At 43.8% G+C, this 25,091-nt stretch overlaps 1 protein-coding gene across 2 annotated transcripts in view; it reads left to right on the forward strand.

The window, feature by feature from the left end:
• Positions 1 to 25,091, forward strand: part of DOP1A (DOP1 leucine zipper like protein A) — a 1,079,867-nt gene that overhangs the window by 456,106 nt on the left and 598,670 nt on the right. For both annotated transcript variants that reach the window (XM_086926553.1, XM_086926552.1), the window contains one exon: positions 9,291 to 9,897. In XM_086926553.1, the coding sequence (XP_086782679.1) occupies positions 9,291 to 9,897 (607 nt within the window). The remainder of the gene's footprint in view (positions 1 to 9,290; positions 9,898 to 25,091) is intronic.

The raw sequence follows: 25,091 nt of genomic DNA on the forward strand, positions 1-25,091 counted from the left end.
GACCAGCTCATTCCCTTGTATTTTCCACAGATTCTGAGCGTCGCCATTTACAGGTAAAACAAGACTGCAGATCGACATCCGTTTACATACTTGTCTTACCTTTTTCACCCGTTTCTAGCCCGCTTACAACTGGTCACCCCCCTTGCGACCCCCAGCAACCGCATACATTCTTTTCTAACTCTCATGGGATCATGCTTTAGTTTAAGGCACTACTCGCCTGCGTGTTGTTAAAATGTTATTATGTGGTAACACCTCACTTTTAGAACTATTAGACATTCTTGACTCGTTGTTTTGTTGTTCCTTTAATTTAGGTAATTTTCTTGTGTAAACCATTTGCGTTAATCATGTCACCGCTTTAAGAATTTTCAACGTTATTTAATTTCTTGTTTTTATGAATACATGTACGGAGTTTTCAAAAAATACATGAAATGTACTCCACGATCTTCACTTTACAGGCACTTTGGTCACTTTTGTCTGTCAAGAGACGCTGTTTCCAAATATCACCGTTAATACTCTGCTTCAGACCACCCAACACTTTTTAGCCATCATCGCTCACAATCTGCATCTAGGGATTTTTTCTCAGTTACTACAGGACGAACACTTCCGTGCTCCCCGGCATGCGGTACAAACACATTGGCCCATCCTCTTCACCTTCACGTCCTTTTCACCTTCACGTACACTACAGTGCCAGTTTCCAGTGTACACCGGCGTAATTTTGACTTCTGGCATATACATATATTCTCAAACACATTGGCCTACTGTCAATGTGCCAATCGATTATTATTTCTTCTGTTTTTCACAAGCTCCTTGAGCTCTACCACACACGACTCGTCACTTCACTTTCACATTCTCGTGCTACTACACTATGCCCACATTTTGGCTCTTCCACTCGTTATTTCCTTTATCCGTATGCGTATCACACACCTCCTACTTTGAGCCGTCCGGATTCCTTTCACTTTTCATCACTGTATTGTTCACTGTCCTGCACATGTGTTAAATGTGCTCTCATTGTTTTTCTATCCAACGGGGATGCTGCTTACGTACCATCACTTTGTATGCATACACAAATTGCACTATATAAACTGTTATGTTAATGCTATGATGTATCTTCACAGCCCTGATGAGTCACAGGTATCGCCCTGTTGATGAAACACATGTCGGCTGGCGTTTGTAAAATCTTTAAGAAAAGAACTACATAAAGCTAACGTGCTGGTTTTACCACATCACCGGTGTCAATTGCTTTTGTCTTTGACTACTGTATTATCAGAACTATTGACCATACGTGTGCCCAGTACTTGTTGTTTACTTCTTATCATTGCAGTAATTGTAATTGTAATTGTAAGCTGGATTTATATAGCTCACTGTGACCCACCGGGTATCCTGGCGTTGCAAGTTACCAAGATGTCAATGTGCCAAAAAACAGCTATCCCCAAGTCTAGCAAACGGGCAAGGAAAGAAGAGGGGGAAGGAAAGGTATCTGAATCAATCAATATCACAGACAATGTCTTTATGGTTACTCCTCTCCAGGGAACAACCAAGTTTTCAGCTTCTTCCTAAATTGAAGTAAATCCTGAATTTGATTAATATTGGGCGGGGGGAGAACATTCCACAGCCGCGAGGCTGCAGAGCTGAAACTCTGCCACCTGTCCTAGATCTGTTGAATCGTATGATGTCCACCAGATTTGTTGTTGCTGAGCGGAGGTTTCTTGAGGGAGCATACCACGAGAATTTTCTCTGAAGTGGTTTAGCTCCCAGACCATGAGCTGCTATAAAGACAATACAAAGAGATTTAAATTGTATTCTCTGATGAATCGGCAGCCAATGGAGATCCCTCAGAACTAGAGACGTAGTGAACCTCCGCTGCCTGTTTAGAGCTAGTTTTTGCTGCTATCATCTGGATTATTTTTAACTTCCGTATCAATACATTGGGTGCTTCCAGACACAGAGGTACAGTAATCCAGCCGGCTCAATATTACACACCTCACCACTTGTGTCCTAGTGGTAACTGGAAATAGTGGGAGGATCTTCTGCAAGACTGTGATCAGGGAGAAGCATGTACCAACTACTTTGTTGACTTGTGAGTCCAGCTGAAGGTTGTTGTCCATTAATACCCCCAGATTACACACTGTTTTCGCTGAAATTAGTGATTTGTCTGAAGGGGTAAGCCAGAAGTCAATAGGTAGAGGGTGGGCTATTTTATTTGTGTTGCAGTACACAATATCAGTTTTGTCTCCGTTGAATTGTAAGTAATTATTTCTGAGCCAGTTTGTAGTGCTTTGCATGCATTCGTGGAATTTATCCATAGTACCTGCCCGATTCCCCTCTAGCAAGAACACAAGTTGCATGTCATCTGTATAATTTATTAGTTCAATGCCAAAGGATTTAATGATAGGGATAAGTGGGCGCAGATATATATTAAATAGAATCGGGCTCATTGCTTTTTGTGGATATAAAAGGAGGGATAGTCACTGCCTGCTGCCTACCCGTCAGATAGTACTGAAGCCATTTTAGTGTCTGATCCTTGATTCCTACATTCATGAGCTTTCCAGCAAAATATTGTGGTTCACCGTATCGAATACGGCTGACATATCCAGTAGTAGATTACAGTACTTATCTCTTACACACTTCCTCTCAAAAACAAGGACCACGATATGCATTCCTACTAATACAGTGTAATGAGAACTCATCTACACCTTTTTATTATTCACGATCCCACAAGAGATTGTAAAAATTGTTTTAAAACAATATACATTTATTTTTTTCACAGTTGTTATCCCTTAGACACCTCCTCCCTAAACTTAGGGGGACAACATGCCTTTCAGCTGCCTCCTTATATAGCGTTTTTATTTCATTTCCACAACACCTTTAATTTTTCACAGTAAACAGTAATGGCGCCCATTTCATTTCTAACATTTAAACAGCCAGCTAATCATTTCTATGAGACCATCTGAACCGCGGTTTACTCTCTCAGGAGGCTAATCAAAAAAGCAAAGAAAACAGTTTTCAGTCAGGTAGGTGTCTCTGTGCAAGCCTGAAACTCTCTGGATTCTCTAAACCCCATTTGTTTTGCTAATATTTGCAATTGACTTAATTTAATTAGGCCCTTTCATGAAATCAGTCTCTTTGCTGAGTCAGGTGATAAAAAAAACTCACAAAGAAGTACAACTGGTATTCTGACAAAAAGCAGGACAGGTGACTAACATAAAGCCAAATGTTGTCCTGTATGTAAACAAGTGCATATGTGATGGAACTGCTAGGGAAGGGATCCTTCTACGTCAAGAACCCTCACTCACCCGAGGGGGACGCTTCATCATGGGGTTCCCCTTCACACCCAGACTGCAAGGTCCATGATGTGGGCTACGACTCCTGGGTAGGAGCTGAAGTGTGTTGTGATGAGTGAGGATTTTTGGGTTAGCGAGGGACAGGGTGCAAAAGAAAGCAACATACAATGGTGAGTAAAACTACCTCCAGGGTGCCTAATAAACCTTAATGCGTGGCCCACTGTGGATAGGCTTAAGATGAAGACCGGGGCTAAGAAAATAAATATATATACCCCTTTCAATGATCAAAGGTCAACATGTTTCTGCCAGTTGTAGTCCCCAAAGGGGGTTCCAGGGCATTCATCAGGACCGAAAGTTATAGTTAGTTTGTGTGTATTTTTTTTTATTAAGAGTTTTTGTCTCAACTAGAATTAACATGTCAGGTTACATGGAAACCATGGTTAAGCCCCAGCCCTCGATCTTGATTAAACAGTGTATATCAGGCAGCTACCTTACTTTGGGTCTCCTTTGCCCTGGTCATCCCATATGAGAGCACCTTGAAATAAATACGTTCAGGTGTAAACCCTGCACCTTGCCATCATTAACCCCAAAAACAAGTCCATCTATCACCACTTAATAAAATAGTTACGGCAACCTTTACTCCTTGCTACTTCCTCCTTACACCCTGCCAACCCCCCATTGAAAATAAAAAATAGATTGAAAACCAAATATTCAATTACGTTTTAAGAAACAACACATACTCATTTCAATCTTGATCTCTTTGTAGCGCTTTTAAAAATTGTTAGACTGTTTAAACTTCAGAAAAAGTCCAAATATTTCCCTTGTAAAGCACTTTCAATTTTGACTCTTGGAAAAGTGAACCCTAGGCTCCAACAGCCTTAAAGAAGATCAACATATTTCTAAATTCCTTCCCACACCTGACAGACGAGATCGTCAAGTCTGAAAAAATATACAAAACTTAAATTCTTAGGAGGAGCCAAAACATTTCAGTAGGATTACTTTAGATACAAATTCTTCCTTTATCCGATAATCAGCAAAATTAACCAAAATAGTGTGAGGAAATTTCACCTGCAGATCGCATGTCTCCGCAAGCACCCTTTGCCCTCATTATTGATAAATAAGAATTAACATTTGGTGAAATATGCTTCTTCCTTTGTTGTAGCTCCTCCTTTCTGTTCATAAAGAGAGAAAGCTTTTGATCAATCCACTTAAGCGTCCTTGTAGTTGTGCCATTGCCTGACTTTGTGATGTCTTGAAATCTCGGATCTCCTAAAGAGTTGTCTCAAGCAACCGATTTTGATATATTTCTGTGGAAAGAACAGAATATTTTTCCCTGCCTCTGTAGCCTCTGAGTCAAGATTTTGTGCATTTGATCCTAACTACATTCTGATACTAGCAGACTAGAAGGAACCAGACCGACCAATAAGTCTACTAATGTTATTGGAGCTGGACTTAGGATGGTAGTGGGGTGCCTGGTACATAAAGATCAGTGCAGTTTTATCCTTCATCGCAGCACTGCAGTGAACTTCCGATGTCTAGCACATGTTCTGCCCTCAGTGAGGGACACTGACATGGAGGGTGCCCTAAATAGTGCTTGACATAGAGAAAGCGTTTGACACCATCAGATGGTCGTATATGATCCAGGGACGACAGGCCGTGGACCTTGGGCTGCGTTTCCTGTGTTGGGTAAAGCTCCTATACACCAAACCGGTGGCCAGGGTACGTTTGGGTGGAGTGGTGTCTGGGGAAGACCGAGAGTGGTACCCGACAGGGATGCCCCTTGTCCACTCTCCTGTTCAGGCTAGCTCTGGAGTCATTAGCAATTCGCCTCCGCGAAGTACTGTGAATATATGGAGCCCAGGTGGGTAATGTAACACTCATAGTTCCTATGTATGCAGATAAAACACTGTTCCACCATAGAGATCCCCATATCTTTACATAGATCCTGTTCCTGTGGCTGGAACACTCCATGGTAACCTCTGGTTTACACATCAACAGGGATAATACAATGATATTTCCAATGGGCAGACTGGTGAGAAATCCACGAGATGACCTGCCTGACGTAGGTCTGTGGTAGGAAACTAATAAATTCAGATACCTGGGCAAACAAATTGAGCAGGATCCCACTAATCAACTCACACATAATTTGGGCATAGACTTTGGGGTTCCATCACATTCTGGTACACACTCCTTCTTTCCATTGCTGGCCGCATAGCACTCGCTAAAATGGGGCTCTTACCCTGTTGTTTATGCCACCTACAGAATACGATGAGCTGAATTTGTAGACCCACCTTAAGGGAGTTGGACTCTCTCTTGACCTTGTTGATCAGGGCAGGTAAGAGGAGTAGGCTGACACTGCCTGTTCTTAAACTGGACAGACAGGAGGGTGGGCTGGGAATTCCGGGTTCAGAATTATATTATATTACATCCCATCTCCAGCATGCGGCTGCATGGTGCTCTGTTGAAGAAAACTGGGAGAAACCTCTCTTGAGCAGATGCTAGGAGGTGGAACCATGCCCCGTCACAATGATAAGGGGTAGAGGGATGCAGTCTTATTGTACCTTTGTGATCAAGTATGTGGCCATTACATGGGAAACAGCGACATGCAGGTTCCTTTGGAGGTCCCCCTTTTCCAGATCTCTGGAAATCTGGTGGTTGCAGCTTTTTCGTTCCATCAATGATGCTATAACTTTTGCCAAGTGGGAAGAGAGTGGATGCGTCACATCTGGAGACCTATATCCCTCAGACATATTCATCTCCTTTAAAGAGGCTCTGACTAAATTTGAGGTGAGTAATGGTCAGTTCCTGCAATATGCCAAATTGTCCAAGACTGCAAGGATCATTTGTCTGTTGTTTTTGGACGCCCCATGGTACTTAATAGTTACAACTGCAATTATGGAGCTCAGCTGTGCCTCGCATGAGATTTTTCACTTCTACAAGGCTTTGAAGGCTAACTGCGTCTGGCCGGAGCTTCCGGTAAGATGGCTGTGGGACGCAGAGCTGGATACACCCCTGACAGATGTAGATTGGGACACGGTAAAAGGGTGTTTGCAGACTGTCTTGAGCAATGCACGATTTTAGTTGACTCACTTCTAGTTCCCACATCGCACCTATCTACCATCGACACAGCTCCAAAGAATCTGCCTGGATAGACCATTCACGAGTCCCAGTTTCTGACAGGGTAGCGTGAACTTAATTCACATGACGTGGAGGTGTGGTCAGCTGGGGGAGTATTGGCAAGTGGTAGTGTTGGTAGAATTGACCAATATTTCACTCGAGATTTCACCACGTCACTGTTTGCTCAATTTATTTTTCAGCCCTTCGAAACACTCAATCACGTATACATTTTCCTCATTGGGGTTATTGCTAGCTAAACACAGGAAAGCTATACACTGGATAAGAGTACAAGGCCCCACCCTAGAGATGTGGAGGAGGGATCTACAGGAATGGGCGATAGCGATAGAGATTCGGGTGAAAATGGTCAGGACCGACCCAAAGCTACAGGAGGACCCGAAATTGTGGTCCAATATGGTTGTTAAACTGGATTGCGAGACTGTAGGGAAGATGGGAGGAGGGTTGAGGGAACTATGGAAGAATGATCAGGGCTATGTCACCGCTGTACCTGTACAAACCACTGCACCAATTTGTTGCAAAATGTTACTTGTACCGTGGTTATTGTTCACAAAGATATATAAGATATATAAGATTTAAAAAAAATGATCGAAGCTAATTTTAAGAAGGTTCCCAGCAGAGGAGCAGCTAAGCTGGAAAACAATCATCTGAAGGAAGACCTAGTTCTTGTTTCCCCTCATCGATGACTTTAAAGGGGTCTGACTAACAGCTGGGTCAGGCGTTGTAGAGTCAACTCGTCCTGTCACTTCAAAGAAAAGAAAAGCACTGTCAACCAACCACTAATATCTGCCCTCTGTTCATTCTTAGAAGTTGTTCAATTAGATGCCTTAGAAACCGTATAGTTTTTGTTTTCCCAGATGTAATCTTTGTATTTATCTCTTTGTATATATGGGAGTGTGTACTATTTTCTTTGCTGGAGAGCCTAAAGTCTGAGTTCTGACCCAAAAGATTTTGCTTAGCTTATTTGTGAAAGCCTTTTTTGGCCTAATTTTTACGATTTGGCGCCAGCTGACCTGGCAATCCTGAAATCCAGTCTTTCGTCAGGGGATCAATGAATACCTTATACATGCAGAGGATGTTGCCCAGCCTCATTAAAAGAAAAAGAGTAGACACCATCGGGTCAACTATAACAGGTCTTCAATTTTACCAGTAATAAGTTAATTTAGAGGTCGAGTACTTACAAAAAGGATGCGGAACACATTTGAATCCTTGTTAGTAATGCTGTGTTAGTACCAGCTCCTAGGCCTACAGTATTGTGTGCAGGCTTTTCCACATGTCAACCATCCGACTCACTATCTTAAGAGTAGAGAGGTGTAGAAAATTACAGTTAGCTATGCAAAATAGTATCTCTCTTAAGACGGACTAACAAGGATTCTCACAGAGAAAACCTATATCCATGGCTTGTCACATTGGGAGACTAACACCAAAACCATTGCCTACTGTGGTAATATGTGAGATTCCATGTAACAAAATACTTTTCTGTAGTCTTCAGTGTAGAGTAATAATAATCCAAACTTAATTTCCTAAAAGCTTTAACATATGCTTTTCACAATAAATACAGCGGTCGTAGTGGCTTTCTAATAACATTTCAGAATAAATATATCAGGTCTATAGCCATTATTGTATGCTTGTCACCATATCCAACTCAGTCCTGCTTGTATGGAGTATAAATGTTGGCACAAGAGAAAAAATTCAATACTCGCACTGTTTTTAGTGGAAGCGCACAAATTCAGCCCAATCAAACCCTGTATGCAGGAAAACAGCATGTGGGTGGAGCCCAAGCCCGTCTCTCAGTATGCACTTTTTTATTGATCACGTAAGGTCAGACTACAGTTGCACTGTTATGCCAGACTTAATAAATCCAGGTAGGTCAGTCTAGATGTGGGCTCTAAAACATAAAACTACTAGTCTAGCTGTGGGCTCTAAAACATAAAACTACACTCTCAAGTCTAATGTCAATAACTGCCCTTCTTCCACGTGGGCTTTTGCCAGAGAAAAACAAACACCGTAAATTATCTAGTTATCTAGGACACTGTAATAGCACTTCAATGTCTGATGTGTTCCCCTGAAAATTCAAGCTCAGACAGCCATACTGTTGCTGGGTCATGCAGCTGGATAAATAAACAAAAGGATCATATTTGTGTGGAAGGCAATCACTTTTTCTGTGGAAGCCCACATCGTCTATCCAATCAAAATATGTACTCCTGGCTACCAACATGTGGGTGGAGCCAACGCCTCTCTCCTGTTATTGTTTCCTAAAGCTCTTTTTTAGTTTTATCACGTAATGTCTGGTGAAAGCTGCACTGTCAAGCCAGACCTAAAATTGAAGCTGTGATGTGGCAATCCTTGTTCCATACTTATCAGTTCCCCAGGTTCCACTGTGCTATGCCTGAATGCAGCTGTCCGCAGCAGTAGGAAGAAAGGTGTCAAGTCCCACTCTCACAAGTGGCTGCATGCATGTGTGTAAAAGGCATATGCAGGAGCATGTTGCTGGGCGTGTCCGCTGCTTCCTCCCAGTCTCTTTTCTAATAAGTTTGGCTGATATACATGTCAAGAATATATTAGGGGATGGCAAACATGTATTTTATGAAAACGATTACATGTAAAATTATAGGTAGGCCCACTTGGGTTTCCGCAGAACCTATTTAGTAGTGTGCTAGTAATGTAAAATCTGAAATACAAAGAAAATGTGAAATAAATTGATCACTAAAAGTCTGTATTTGGGTTGAAGGATTCTGAAAAATGTAATATGTGACAACACAAGTTCACTATTAAAGAAAAGTGTATAATTTTCCTGTTTTGACAGTACCAAGCTAGTTTTAGTATGGATTGGTACACCCTCTCAACAGTGTCTAAGCCGTTTTTTATGTTCTCCAGGTGTACTCAGGGTTGCTTGAAGCCCCGGGGGATGTTTTCGAAGATGGTGAAAATCCCCCAAGCAGCCGCTCATCTGAAAGTGGGTTCACAGAATTTGTGCAGTATCAGGAGGACCGGCCAGATGATATTGACAGGGTGCTGAGTGAAGGCCAAGGAGGCGCTGGGGCACCTCTCTGCAGCACTTCTTCGGAAACAGAAACTGCCTCCACAGTGGGGTCTGAGGACACTGTTGCCCATCGCCCATCTGTATCCTCACAAGAAGCCCCAGGGCAAAGTAGCAAAGCAAACCAAAAGACTGCAATGCAGTGCTGCTTGGAGTACTTTCAGCAGTTCTTAAACCGCTTCATCAACCTCTACATCATTCCACATACTTCCTTGAGTCTCGTGGGGGCTGCAGAAATACGAGTGGATCTCACAGAGCAAGTAGAAACTGTGAAATGGACCACAGAAAGCGAGTCCGAGCTTGCAGTCAAAGCGGCATCTCCGAGCGAGTACCTCCCCGCCTTCATTGCCGCCTGCCAGTTATTCCTCGAATGTTCCAGTTTTCCAGTTTACATCGCAGAGGGCAGCCATGCTTCAGAGCAGCATACTGAGAAGCGAGACACGGGTGAGTGCCGTGACATTATTGTTAGTCCTGTTATAACTCAGACTTCACGATTATGTTTCAAAACTGAATTAGAGTACCAGCCTTATGCTACTTGAATAGTGCAGTAGAATGTGCTGCACTAGCCATGGAACTAGACAAGGGGTCGCTGTAGGCTCTGAATAGGTTCTGCCTGCTTTCGAATCGTTGCAACAACGTTTCGGGATAACATTTGACCCCAGTATGTCAGTCCGAAAATCATAAACTTTAATTTAAAATGTATTTTACAAAAATAGACTCTTGAAGAGAAAATGAAATGCATATGCAAGTTTCTATAATTCGGTCACAGTTCGTATGTCCTACGTAAGAACACAATGTAACTACATATCTCACTCCCTCCTTCTAATCTACCAACTTGTACCCGGTCTTCTTCATTCCTACCTTCTATCCTTTGCAGCTACAGGTTTATCACCACCTTACCCCATTGCTTCAACTGTATATACTTGTCCTTGTATTTTTATTATTGGTGTTATTATTATTGTTATGATTGTTGGTGTTATATGACGATGATTATTATTATTATATTGCTATTAGTAGCAGGTATTGTCTTATTATTACGGCTAAATATGTTTTATTACTGTTATTATTTTTTAATAATGCTATTACTCATATCGTTCTCTTATAAGTTACGGAATTTGTGTTGCCAAAAAGGACACGCTCTTTCGATTGACTTTCTTCTAATGGCCGGAACCTGAGACACGCCCTGCTAGTGACAAGTGAAAACAAAAAGGTGTGCGGAAGTTTTAAATAATGCTTCATTTAGATCCAAGAATGCATTCTCTTGCTGAAGTAGTGGGACCAGGCCCAGTGCAAGACTGGCTCTGCTATGTGGGTCTCCAGGGCGCCATTCTACATATTTCCAACTAGAAGCCACATCTCCCTTCCTGGGGTTTGTGTAGATACACTCAAAATAGTCCTCAGAGTATCTATCCGTCAAGCTCTTGGTTGAGTCAGTATCAGCTCTGTGTCCACCATATCTTAATTCCTTTCCTATAAGACTACGCTGAACCCCCAACCAAGTAATACACATTGTTGTTTTATTTAGATACTAGCAGCCCGTCCCGACCTTGTCCGGGAGCAACAGGCTTCCCTGACCCCTGCCTGCCCCGACATTGTCCAGCAGCCCGGACCCCGCCCGGCCCGACCACCGCCTGCCCCGACCCACGCCTGCGTCGACATGGGTCCCCTTACCTCAGCCGCTGCTCCTCCCGCCTGTCCGCTGCTCGCACAGCCGCTGGCCTGTCCGCTGCTCCTCATGTCAGAGTTTCACTTTTGGATCACAATCTAATAATGTGCCTACATGTCACATTGAGCATCTGCGGCTATACGTGTGCACAGACCACTGCCATAGATACGGTACAGTAAATGGATGCAGTTGTGAGTGGGTTGCCACATAATATAGGGGTATACATTTTTCAAGCCATATTGTATTTACAAACACAGTAGGCGGGGAATGTACATTAACTTAAAGGACCTTGCAAGGTATTTTGTCACTAGGGATGAGGGGAGTGTTTTAAGACTCTCCTCTTCTTTTGTACTCGTGCCACCTTCCTTCCTAAATTTGCAAATCAGCCTCCAGTGCACTCCTTCTAGGGGAAAAAGGAGCCCCCATCACCTTTTAAATGCAGAACTACATGTACTGAAGAACCTGGTTTTCAAGTACCCAGCAGCGTCAGGGACACGCCCAGAGTCCTCTAGGTTCCCTTGCCTTGGTATACAGAGACACGGAATACTTCTAGGTGGCGTCAGAGATCAAATTTATTAGCTGCAGCTAGTAGCAGAAATCCCAGCAATACAACACGGTGTACAACTCAAGAAACTGCTCAATTTTACTACGGCGAGACATCTCTATTTATACACAAAAAGGTACATTTAAAATGCACACCCCTGCACCAAAATTCAACCAATAGAAAGTACATGACATCACACAGCATCATACAGTAAAGCTCATTTTACAGTGTCCCAACCCACAAGTTAATATTTAGGCATATCTAAATAATAATCTGGAAGGCCCGCACAAACCCTTAATTGAAAGCATAACCCATGAAATGGAGAAATAGTCAGGAGAAGTAGTTTCAGATAATGTGCCAGATAAGAGGTGGCGTAGCCGCCATTATCAAACTCTCCCTCAGGTTCACTTCCCTCTCTCTACTCACCATCCCCCAGGTCGACTGCCTGGCAATCAGATTCGAATCCTCGGTGTCCCCTCTTACCTGTGTTCTGGTATACCGCCCCCCTCAACTCATGCCCAATGTCCCCTCTCTCTTTGGCGATCTACTTTCTCAGCTCACAATCAATAACTCCAAACTCCTGGTTCTAGGAGATTTCAATTACTGGCCGTCAGATGCACATGAAAGCTCCCACTCCTTGGCTTTCACCGACCTATTAAGCGTGCTCAACGGCCTTCAACACGTCCACACAGCCACTCATTCCAAAGGCCACATCCTAGATCAGGTGTGGACCTATAAACTTGAAATCAAGTCGCTCACGATCTTACCTTGCCACTGGTCGGATCATTTCTTAATCTCCTTTCTTCTCCTGGTCCCTCCACCGCCCCCCGTAGCCGAGGCCCTAGCCTTCTGGCCCGCAACTGGAACAAAGCAGACCTCGACCTTTTTCTTACCTCTTTAACATCTTCGGTTCCGCCCAGCCCAGTCTCTATAGACTCCCAGGAAGCCGCACTTGTCAAATGGCTAGAGTCCGCCAGCGACAAGGTCGCCCCTCTTAAGTTAATTAGAACTAAGCGTCCCCACGACGCACATCGATGGTTCTCAGATAGCCTTAAATCCTTAAAACTGGGACTCCGCCAAGCAGAGCGTCGCTGGCGTAGAAACTATGACCCCTCAGAAAAATCACACTTCCTAAAACTATCCGGAGAATACAAACAGGCAATTTCAGCTGCCAAAACTGCCTACTTCTCCACTAAAATTCTTAACTCCGCGCAAAAATCTAAAGAAATCTTTGCCATTGTGGAGGAGCTCTCACACCTGGATAGGGTGACCATCAAACCCCTTCCATCTCAGGCACTTTGCGACTCCCTTAATTGTTTCTTTATAGACAAAATCAGCAAAATCAAAAACAGTATTTATCTGGATCCCCGGCGACGTCCCTCTCAGAGGCTACCCCCTCTTTTAACTCCCATTCCCTGACCCAGCTTCCCCCTATACTTGAAGAAGACTTCCTCTCTCTACTTAACAAAGTCTCATCTGGTTCCCCCACAGATTGCTGCCCTCCTACGATTCTCCAGGCCGCCTTTTCGGCTTGCCCCGCCCCTCCGCTGGCTCTCCTGAACAACTCTCTCCTGCTCGGCGAGGTCCCCAGCCAGTTCAAGAACGCTGAGGTGGTTCCCATACTAAAAAAAAACAACGCCGACCCCGGGGTTATGGGTAAATTCCGTCCCATCTCCCTTACTTGAGTAAGGTACTTGAGACACATGTGACCAGCGTCCTCAGTTCCTTTATTGAAGACTCCAACTTCCTAGACTCCCAGCAAGCCGGGTTTAGACCTGCCCATTCGACAGAGGCGGTTATCCTCTCTGTCATGAAGGAACTTCGTAGAGGCGCCGATTCCAACATTAGCCAAGCCTTGGTTCTCCTGGATCTGTCGGCGGCCTTTGACACGGTCGACCACACCATCTTGGTCGACCGTGTCAAAGAGGCAGGCATCAGTGGGACAGCCCTTAACTGGGTCCGCTCCTTCCTGACGGACCGCCACCAATCGGTCCGACTCTCCCAGTTTTCGGCAGACAGGATGATGATCACCTGCGGCGTCCTGCAGGGTTCGTCCTTGTCACCACTCCTTTTTAACTTGTACCTCACCCCCCTGATCCGCTCCCTCCGGGGAAGGAATGTCACTGCATTCAATTATGCAGAGACATTCAGCTTGTCTTCAATCTCGACTCCTCGGATGAAGCGGCCCAAGACTTCCAGTCCACCCTTTGCCATATCAGTAATTGGATGGGCGCTCACCATCTCAAACTTAATCCCGACAAGACGGAGCTTGTTCTTGTCGGAGGCCCATCCAACCCCTGGAATTCCACCTTTTGGCCCCTTTCCCTCGGCCCCTCCCCTCGACCTGCTGACAAAGTGAAAAGCCTGGGGGTTTACATCTCCCATGATCTCTCAATGAAGCACCAGATCAGTGCCACTGTGTCCTCCTGCTTTTTCCAGCTTAGGAAGATCCGGAAAATAGCCCATTTCCTGACCACTGAAGCCCTCACCTTGGCACTGCTGGCATTAGTCATCTCTCGGATCGACTATGCCAACGCTCTGTACGCAGGCATCCCACAATACCAAATCAAAAGATTGCAGTTGATACAGAATCAGGCAGCTCGCCTGATTTACCATCAACCTAAACATCACCACGTCCGCCCTCTCCTCAAAGCCCTTCATTGGCTTCCTGTATCGGAGCGTTGCAAGTTCAAACTAGGCTGCTTGACCCATAAATCTTTGGCCGGCATCGGTCCCTCCTTTATCTCCTCCCTTCTGCACCCTTACGCTCCCTCCAGGCACCTCCGATCTTCTCACCATGCGCTCCTCCAGACGCCTAGATTCAGGCGTAAAAAACACGGAGGTCTCAGATTCTCCTTCCTGGCCCCCTCATTCTGGAACTCTCTTCCGCTGGAACTTAGACTCTCTCCTTCCTACCCTCACTTTAGGTCTCTCCTCAAAACTCACCTCTTCCGCAGCACCTACACATAAGCTCTTTTCACCTCCCCTTTATGCCTCTCACCGAATAAGTGAACAGTGCCAAGAAACTGTCCGGTGTATGCCGCGCTTTATAAGTAATTTTTTACATTACATAACAAATACGTAAAGAAACTTTAAAAGTTAACAAATGTCTTGAATAGTGATTTGAAAAAGTAAGTAACGATCTTGAAGGGAAATTGGCTTGGCAGGGTCAATTCCTAGGTGAAAGGCCAGCTTCTAAAATTAACTCCAGCGCACGAAGAAATCCCTGGTTAATGTGTATATGTGATTCACAATAGGTCAGACTGCTTTGCTCACAAACTAACTTCTGAAGCCTACATAAAAAGTAACACTAGATGGCAGTCACGATACATAGCAAAAACCCAAGTTTCAGAAAAGAAGGTCTTTAAGGAAAGAAACCATTTAGATGTTGTTTAAGATAACATATGCGCAAGGAAACTAATGGTTAACAAGGTTCTGAACAGTGATTGAAAAACTCAGACAATGATCAGCTAGAGAAACTGGTTTTGCAAAAGGTCAGTTTCAGGTGAAAAGGGTTACTCTCTCTGCAGTTCATTCAGAGTCAGAGAAACACAAATTAATATATGCACGAACTCAGAAGGCAAAGCCACTTGCTCGTTGGGCCCACTTCACTGGCCTACATGAGGGCAAGATTAAAATGCAGACAGGTTTGAGAATTTCAGAACCACAGGCCCTCCTTTTGCCATTACGTAGGCAATAACCTAAACTCATGTCAATCTGAATCTAGGTCTATATCTATTCTCATCAGGTCATCAAGGTGTTGCTGTAACATCATCTTATTATCCTTCACTTCTCTCGGAACTGGTCTTCTCACACTGATCGTAGCACAAAGACTACAAATGGAGGGACCACACTGGATGCATAAACAACACGAGAAAAGGATAGCTAATGCCATACCAAGGAACGTCAGAATCTTCCATCCTCATTTGGACAACGACTCCCATAACCATCCCATCAATGACCAGTCTCCTTCGTCCACATGAATAGACTCAGAGATCTTATGTAGTCTAGAGATGGCTTGGTACACTATCGGGGCATTATCTGGTATGAAAACGCAGCAACTAGATCTAATCAATTTGCATACCCCACCTCTATCTGCAAGTATAATATCCAAAACAAAACGGTTCTGTAATGTCATAAGGCGATCCGCTTGAAGCTCAGCTGTAATATTGCTAAGGGCACCTGCAGTCTCATTTATAGTGGCCTCAACCACTCCCGTAAGCTGACGAATATTCCTACTATTAGCCATAGGACCCCAAAAGGGTAGGAAACCCTTAAAGAAGTCTCCAGCTTCTTGTGCGACAGTATCTTTCGCATCGATTACACCTCTACCATATCTTGTCTTATGGTAGTCGAAAACAGCAGTGTATGTAGGGGGAAGCAAAAATGCCACATAACATGTGCCAGAAAAATCAGATGGCAACCATGTGTATGCTCTATCGTGACAAACAAAATACGTGCCTTTAGCTGGCACGAACGGAGGAGATTTCTGGTACGTATAGACGTATGTGTGAACACACACACCCTTACCAAGCTGAGCTATCGGATTCTGACCATTACCTTGCAAACAAAGATGACCTCGGTGGGGTACAATCCAAATAGGAGGAGACCTTCGCTGTCTTTCTTTCTCCGTCAAGCTAGCACTATATGTCGTCTTATTCCAACCGACATATGCTCGTACCTCATCTCTAGGGATAGCGTTATACGCATCGATATCTCTAATCATATCAACTATTCCCTGTATCAAGGCATTATTACTTGCATTGTCTTTGACGGAACGTACAGGAGAGGCTTCATTCACATACATAAACATTGATTGGAGTGCCCAAACTGACTCGTTAGGCGAAAAAGGCAAAACCAAATATGGCATTCCCCTATCTGTAGTATGTGGCATAAGACCACACACCCAACAATTCATGGTATTTATGACTAGCTGATGCTGATGCAACATCTGTATAAACGAATTGTTCACAAATTCTGATCTTCGTGTCTGTTCATGTTCAGGTAACGTATGAAACTCATGTGAAGAAACAGTAGAAAAAGAAAGAGTAGGTTGAGATGTTGGTGCAGACGTCAATTGTGTAGAAGGAACAAACCAGAATATAGTAGCTAATAGAATACATAAAAGTATTAAAATAGATAAAGCTATACCACACTTAGAGAACAACATTCTATAATATCGTTTTTTCATCTCTTGCTTTTTATCGCCATTCCTCAATACAATCTCCGTTTTCTAATGTCGCTCACGCAATCTTGACAGAGTACTTCAGCTGTGATTATTAGCAGGTCGTAGGGACACTGCAAGTCCTGCAGACCTACTGCCACTACTCAGGTCACAAACTGAACCGTTGGTACTCCTACGTGACCCTGCAACTGGCAAATGGTAACCAATCAAAAATTTAACAGAAAACCATAATACAATTTCAGAAAAAGCAAGAGAAAAAGAAAAACAAAAGTCAAATGCAAAATACTTGAAGAAATTGTCTCTTTTTGGTCTCAGTGTGGAAAAAAAAATAATGTTCAAAGTCCCTTTATTTATTCCGAGATCGGAGGTTGTAACGTGATTTAGTCGGCACAGTTTGGTCCGTAAACAAAAGTTCTGGATTGGTGGTGTCAATCTTTAGATGAGGAGGCACAGCAGCTTGCAGAACATCATCATCCTTGCGTTCTGACCGTGTCCATGTCAAATGAGCATCACTAAAATTCACAAATGTGGGGACTCGCTCGCAATCTGTATCAGCTATACCATCCCTCACCCACTGATCATACGGTAAAGGCAAAGGAACTTTTTTCGTATGGGTGGCATGCACCCAGTTTTTCTTGCCAGCTACTCTAACAGCAGTTCGAGTCACTAACAAAACTAAATGCGGTCCAGTCCACCTTGACTCCAAATTCTTGGTACGCTGAAAATTCTTGATGAGGACATATTGACCAGGTTGGATTGAATGTCCTAGATCTGTAGTAGCTGTCGGCAAACTGTCATGGACCTGTTGGTGGAGAACACGTAATTTAGCAGTCAAGTCATGTAAGTAATCCACCAACATAGGGTACTCAATACTGCTGTATTCTTTAGGACGAGGCACGCCCCAAACATTCGCAGGACGACCAAACACAATTTCATACGGACTAAGTCCCACTCGAGAATGCACAGTCGTCCTTGTTGACAAAAGAGCCAACGGCAAGGCATCTGGCCATGTAAGGCCAGTGCTCGCTTGTACCTTAGCTAATTTCAGCTTCAAGGTAACATTGTAACATTCAACAAGTCCAGCAGACTGGGGGTGATTTGCTGCATGGAACTTCTGATTTATTCCCAATCCATCACACACTTTCTTCACGATTTGACCCACAAATTCACTCCCATTGTCCGACCATACGATTCTCGGCAAACCATACCTAGGGAAGTACTCTCTCAGCAAAACCTTGGCTGTAGACAAGGCAGTATTATCCTTTAGGGGGTAGGCCTCTATCCACCTGGAAAAGGCACAAGCAACCACAAGGACATACTTCAAATTGTTGCATCTCTCCATATGTATATAATCTAGCTGTATCACCTCAAACGGATACGTAGGAGGAGCAAAATGACCAGCTGGAGTTGGAGTTCCCTTACCAGGATTATACTTCAGACAAATCATACAATGTTTCACCACGTTCTCTGCACATTTCGGAATTCCAGCATTCTGCCAAACTGGAGCCAACAACTTGCATATTCCCTTCGAACTTATGTGAGCCATTCCATGAGCCATTGTAACCACTGGGAGCACATACGCATCTGGCAACAGCCATCGCTGGTGTTCTGACAACTCAACCCAACAACCTGTCGAATCCAACATACCCGTAGTTTCTCTCCAAACACTCACTTCTTTCTCAGTCGCTTCAGCCTGAATCATTTTCACACTTTCTATTGTGTCTTCACACATTCCACCAGCCATAACCCAATTAGCTGGGCCTGCAACATACATACCGCTCATCATATCTTTCGCCGTTTCCTTCGCAACTTCATCCGCAAACGCATTCCCTCGACCAACGTCGTCCACAACTTTCTTATGCGCACTACACTTTATGATTGCAATCTGCTTTGGGAGAGTGAGAGATTCCAAAAGTTAATTCACCAACTGCCCATGCTGAATCTTCGTTCCATGGGAAGTGAGGAACCCACGCTCTCTCCACAAACGCCCAAAACTATGGGCAACTCCAAATGCATACTGACTGTCGGTGTAAACATTCACTCGCTTTCCCTCCTACAACACGCACGCTCTAGTCAGTGCAATCAATTCTGCTGCTTGCGCAGAATTCTGTGGTATGCGTGCTGTCTCAACAACTGTATGTAAAGTTGTAATAGCATACGCTGCAGTCGTTTCACCATTCGGAAGCTTAAAACACGAACCATCTACCCATAGGGTACCATCAACATTCGCAAGGGGAGTATCCCTAAGGTCAACTCTAGCTTTCGTTTCTTCCTCTGTACGAAGAAAACAATCATGCTGTTCCTGAGGATCCGTCTCTGTAGAGATCGGTAACAACGTAGCTGGATTTAGCACATTACATCTTTTAATGTGAACATGACTAGCCAACAGTGTCAACTCATAACCTGACAGACGTGCACTAGTAAGGTGCTGTGTCTTAGTCCAGTTTAATAAGGTATCCACTGCATGCAGGACCATCACGATAAACGTGTTGTCCAATACCAAACCAGCAGACTGTCGGATAGAAACAGCCGCTGCAGCTGTAGCTCTCAGAACACTCGGCAACGCCTTAGCAACTGGGTCTAACGTAGAGGAGAAATACGCACATGGACGCTGCTTGTCCCCAAATGGTTGTGTTAACACTGACAACGCACAACCTTCTCTCTCGTGCACGTACAACGTGAAAGGCTTACTATAGTCTGGAGTACCCAACACAGGAGCCGAACACAATGCATCGCGTAGTTCAGAAAAACTTTTCTGACATTCATCAGACCAAGGAAGAGGATGTGGAGTATCTTTCAGAGTAAATGCTAACAGAGGTTTCGCCAACAGTGAAAAATTGGGTATCCACTGTCTACAATATGATGTAATACCTAAAAAGGCACGCAATTCTCTCTGTGTGGATGGGACATTCATTTGCACAATTGCTTGAATTCGTTCTGGGGTCAATCTCCTTCCCTCCTTCGACAAGAGATGACCTAAGTAGGTCACTTCTTGGCGACAATATTGCAGCTTTGAAGGTGACACTTTATGATGAAGGTCAGACAAATACCGCAACAAAGAAAGAGTAGCCTCTTTACAAATCTTTTCATCATCAGCAGTAATCAACAAGTCATCAACGTACTGAATAAGAGTAGCACCAACAGGTAACACAAAACCGTCAAGCTGAGTTTTCAACGCCTGATTATAGATGGAGGGACTTTCACAATAACCTTGGGGAGCTCTCTTAAACCGGAAGCTTCGGCCTCCTAATGAGAAGCCAAAAATATCCCTGCTCTCCTCAGCAATAGGAATACTGAAGAAAGCATTCTTCAAATCGACAGAAAACCAAGCTGCCGAAGCAGGAATCAAAGTCAACAAAGCAGTGATATCAGGTACCACAGGAAACTGTGGCACGACTATCTTGTTTACCTCTCGAAGGTCGATCACAAACCGGTACACAGGTGGCTGAGAAGCATCAGTACGTTTAAGGATAGGCAAAACAGGACTGTTACAAACATTACCTCTCGTTTCCTCAACTACACCCTTCTCAACCAGATCATAAACAATCGCTAAAAGAGCTCTCTCGCCATCGCTCGAGATCTTGTATTGTGGAATACGAGGTAGCCTAGCATTCGACTTAAGCGTGACAACATAAGGTGGAATCTGCAAAAGACCAACATCATTTGGACCTGTAGCCCAAAGTGTATCGGGAAGCGAACGCAATTTCAGTGGCAAACAATCCTTAGACAAATACATTGGGAAAATCACTTTCTTACCAAGGGTAAGTTGTACTCCTGAAGGAGAACAATGTAATGTCGCATACAATCTTTTCAGCAAGTCCAAACCCAACAGATTCTCACCACAACCAGTCGTTAAAATAAGTGGAGCTTCCAATTCACAAGGGCCAATCCGGATTACGAACTGGGGCGACTGAAAATCCTACTGAAAGATTGGTCAAGCCAGACAAAGGTGCGCCAGGAAGTTTAGAGTGCATAATAGAACTCTTCATCGCACCAGTATCCAAAAGAAAAGGTTCTACTTCACCTGATGTATTCATTTCAACATAAGGTCCACTCTGGTCTACTGGAACTGACACTATTCCCTCACTTTGTCCTTGGCTGTCCTAGTTATCATTATAACCAGAACTCTCACCTTCGACATATTAATCCTCAACATAATACTGGGCAGACTGACCACTCGGCACATTCTGTCTGTCAAAATAATTCGCAGAATTCTGTACGGAAGAGGAACGATCATTCTGAGGGATCACACCACGTCCCCTACCCATAGGAGCTTGCTGAAAACTACCACGACCTCTCTGACCAGATACACCATTTGCACGCTGTAACAAAGCCGGGCAATTATTCTTGTAATGACCTTCCTCTCTGCAATAAGCACACTGATTAGGGCCAGGAAAGAATCGCTGAACATAAGGCTCGGGCTTCTGTAAAAATCTCTGAAATTGTGGAGGTTGCTGAAACTGAGGCTGATTCTGACGAGGCGGATAAGCTTGCTGCAAAAGAACTTTCGTCTTTAACTCTTTAGTTTTCTTCTCCACTTTATCCTTCTCATCTTTATCCCTATTCTCGTAATATTGTGCAGTAGCCAATATCTGGCCCGACGAAGAGACAGCCCATGAACTCTCAGAGTCCTTTAACTTATTAGAAAGTTCGGGAAGCAAATTAAAGACAAATTTATCCACAAACAACCTTTGACCACCCTCCGTACTCATATCCTGACCACTATGATCAATAAACGTTTCTTCAAACCTAGTGAAGAAATCAGATACACTCTCGTCTTTCTTCTGCTTACATGCTGCTAACTATCCCAATTCACTCGTAAAGCGTGCATCATCGTTTTCATCAGATTAATAATTCTACCTGGTAATTCTGAAACTAGAGGTTCAGGTTTAGCAGCTCCCTCCTGTCTACCATCTGCAGCAACAATATTCGCCCAGGTAGCACCTAATTCAGCAGCATGATTCTCATGACGAATCTTCGCCCACAAGGGTTGAGGGACTATATTACCCATCAACATATTGATGTCAGCTAAATTCATAATACACGCTCAACTGTCTGGGACAACTCCTTGTAATAACCAGCAGGATTCTTACGAGGATCAGGTAAGGTCTGCTTAAGAGCCAAGACCTCTGCTCTCTTACAAGGGACATGTACCCATACTCGCTGAAAATGAGCCGGAGTGGCCTGAATACCCAAATTTACATTAGCCTGAACTGCTTCTTTTCATACCGGAGGAACTTCTCTCATAGGGTATTGTTTCACTTTCCTCCTAACAGAAGAATCAGGTTCATACAATGTCTGAGGCGAAAGCCTAGATCTGAAAGCAAGTATCGTCTCTACGGCATCCGTAACATCAGATTCCACTATCATCCCTTTGGCGAAATCTGACTGAACATCAAGCACATCCTGCGGAATCGGACCCAACTCATTATCTTCCCATTCCTGACGCAAAAAGGTACACATTAAATCAAAAACATACCTTTGCTTAGGCGGTTCCCACTGAAAGAAAACATCCATAACTGCTGGCAAATTATACCTCGAAGCATTTAAAATCCACCTACGAGCCAACAAATCCAACACTGTCCGTTCTTCAGAACTAGGAAACTGACTAAGACTCTGTTTACGTTCCGAAACAGGGGTCATATTCAGTGACCCAAACAATGGTGACAACAAATTAGAGACAGTTTCTGTCATTCTTTTTCGAACAGAAGGAGAAGAAGTAGACATAAGAACAGGAGAATAAGTATTGTGAGGCAAGGAAGGCGTAGGAACAAGAACAGTAGAAATCGAAGATGCAGAAGCAAAAGGCAAAGGAGTTTGAGGCAAAGCTGGTAGCAAGGCTGGCGGCCCTAGAATGGGTTGCGCAGGAGAAGGCAAAACCATCTGTGGAGCACCGGGTGACTGAACAACAGCAGGAGGTTGAACAACAAAGGGTGGGACAACTAGGGGTAATGGAGGCGCAGTAGCACCCTGCACATAGGGAGGAAGCAATCTCAGTAAATGAGAGATCAAAGGATCTTTTTCAGGGTCTTCCATCACTTTCGGAGAAGACGGCAAGGCCGGAGAACATTTATCTATGGCCATGCAACACTGTCTATCTAAGACTTCACTCGCACGCTCTTCTCCATCTTCCTTAAACTGTCTAGCAGCTTGTAATACTGACATATTTTTATCTTTCCTATCTCTCTTTACTTGCTTAATTTCTCTCTGTTTGGCTTCCTTACGCCAAAGGCGGAAAGAGTCAAACATTGCCGGCCGGGCTTTCTTCTTAAATAGCTTAACTTCTAGATTGTCTAAAATCTCTGTTTCAAAACTACCATGTGGGGGCCATTGTAAAACACCATACTTTTTAGTGTATCGGACCCATACTTCATTATAAGTAATAGGGCCCACTCCGTGTTTTGAGTAAAGTTCATAAGTCGGAGTTCCAACCGGAGGTATCGGACATGAATCCTCCAATCGGGAATCCCTGTTACTACCACAAACAAACCAATTACCAAATTTACCAAGACCAGGCATCTTGCTCACTAGTCTGGTTTCAAACTTCAAAGGGAATCAAAAAATTATACACTTGTAAATATACAAGTCCTTCGGCATTGAATACTGCAGCAGCCAAATAAAAACCAAGGAATCAAACAAAGTCGTGGGAGCAACCCACTTATACTTAACCAAAAATCTGTCACGCCACCAGAAGACCGTCTATCGTCTCTCTTTACAAACATCAATCGGAGGGTCCAAGACAAGGCGACAGTCAGGGCAGCAGTCCTTCACAGCCGTTGGAAAGCGGGAAGCCTCGCAGAAAAGTCCTTTGGTCCACGCCGACATGCAGGGGTCGATGAAGTGGGGGCCCTCCTCCAGAATTTCCTCACGTGGCTCCTCGCAATCTTCAGGCTTGGACCGGTACCACTGAAGTCGGCCCGCGTTGGTCGCGCCAACTGAAGAACCGGGTTTTCAAGTACCCAGCGGCGTCAGGGACACGCCCAGAGTCCTCTAGGTTCCCTTGCCTTGGTATACAGAGACACGGAATACTTCTAGGTGGCGTCAGAGATCAAATTTATTAGCTGCAGCTAGTAGCAGAAATCCCAGCAATACAACACGGTGTACAACTCAAGAAACTGCTCAATTTTACTAAGGCGAGACATCCCTATTTATACACAAAAAGGTACATTTAAAATGCACACCCCTGCACCAAAATTCAACCAATAGAAAGTACATGACATCACACAGCATCATACAGTAAAGCTCATTTTACAGTGTCCCAACCCACAAGTTAATATTTAGGCATATCTAAATAATAATCTGGAAGGCCCGCACAAACCCTTAATTGAAAGCATAACCCATGAAATGGAGAAATAGTCAGGAAAAGTAGTTTCAGATAATGTGCCAGATAACAAATACGTACGTAACTTTAAAAGTTAACAAATGTCTTGAATAGTGATTGGAAAAAGTAAATAACGATCTTGCAGGGAATTTTGCCTGGCAGGGTCAATTCCTAGGTGAAAGGCCAGCTTCTAAAATTAACTCCAGCGCACGAAGAAATCCCTGGTTAATGTGTATGTGATTCACAACTGGGCAGACTGCTTTGCTCACAAACTAACTTCTGAAGCCTACATAAAAAGTAACACTAGATGGCAGTCACGATACATAGCAAAAACCCAAGTTTCAGAAAAGAAAGTCTTTAAGGAAAGGAAAGAAACCATTTAGATGTTGTTTGCGATAACATATGCGCAAGGAAACTAATGGTTAACAAGGTCCTGAACAGTGATTGAAAAACTCAGACAACGATAAGCTAGCGAAACTGGTTTTGCAAAAGGTCAGTTTCAGGTGAAAAGGGTTACTCTCTCTGCAGTTCATTCAGAGTCAGAGAAACCCAAAATAATATATGCACGAACTCAGAAGGCAAAGTCACTTGCTCGTTGGGCCCACTTCACTGGCCTACTTGAGGGCAAGATTAAAATGCAGACAGGTTTGAGCATTTCAGAACCACAGTACCTGCAGCCTGGATTTGCAGCACCTCCTTTATTCCGTTATTTGGAGTAGCAGGCCGTTCATCAGTGCTCTTATACCACAACTAATGAACCTCATCTTGAGTACTCCTGCTTTTCCATTTCTTCTGCCTATGTACCACTTTTTCAAAGCACTCCAATCCTAACCTGCGGCACCGAGTATTGAAATACAGCTACGAAAGCTCTACTAATTGATATCAAACCCACAAACAGAACTTCTGCCATGTTCACCTCCAG

The sequence above is a fragment of the Lissotriton vulgaris genome, chromosome 6, assembly GCF_964263255.1.
Source record: "Lissotriton vulgaris chromosome 6, aLisVul1.2, whole genome shotgun sequence".
Taxonomy (NCBI): domain Eukaryota; kingdom Metazoa; phylum Chordata; class Amphibia; order Caudata; family Salamandridae; genus Lissotriton; species Lissotriton vulgaris.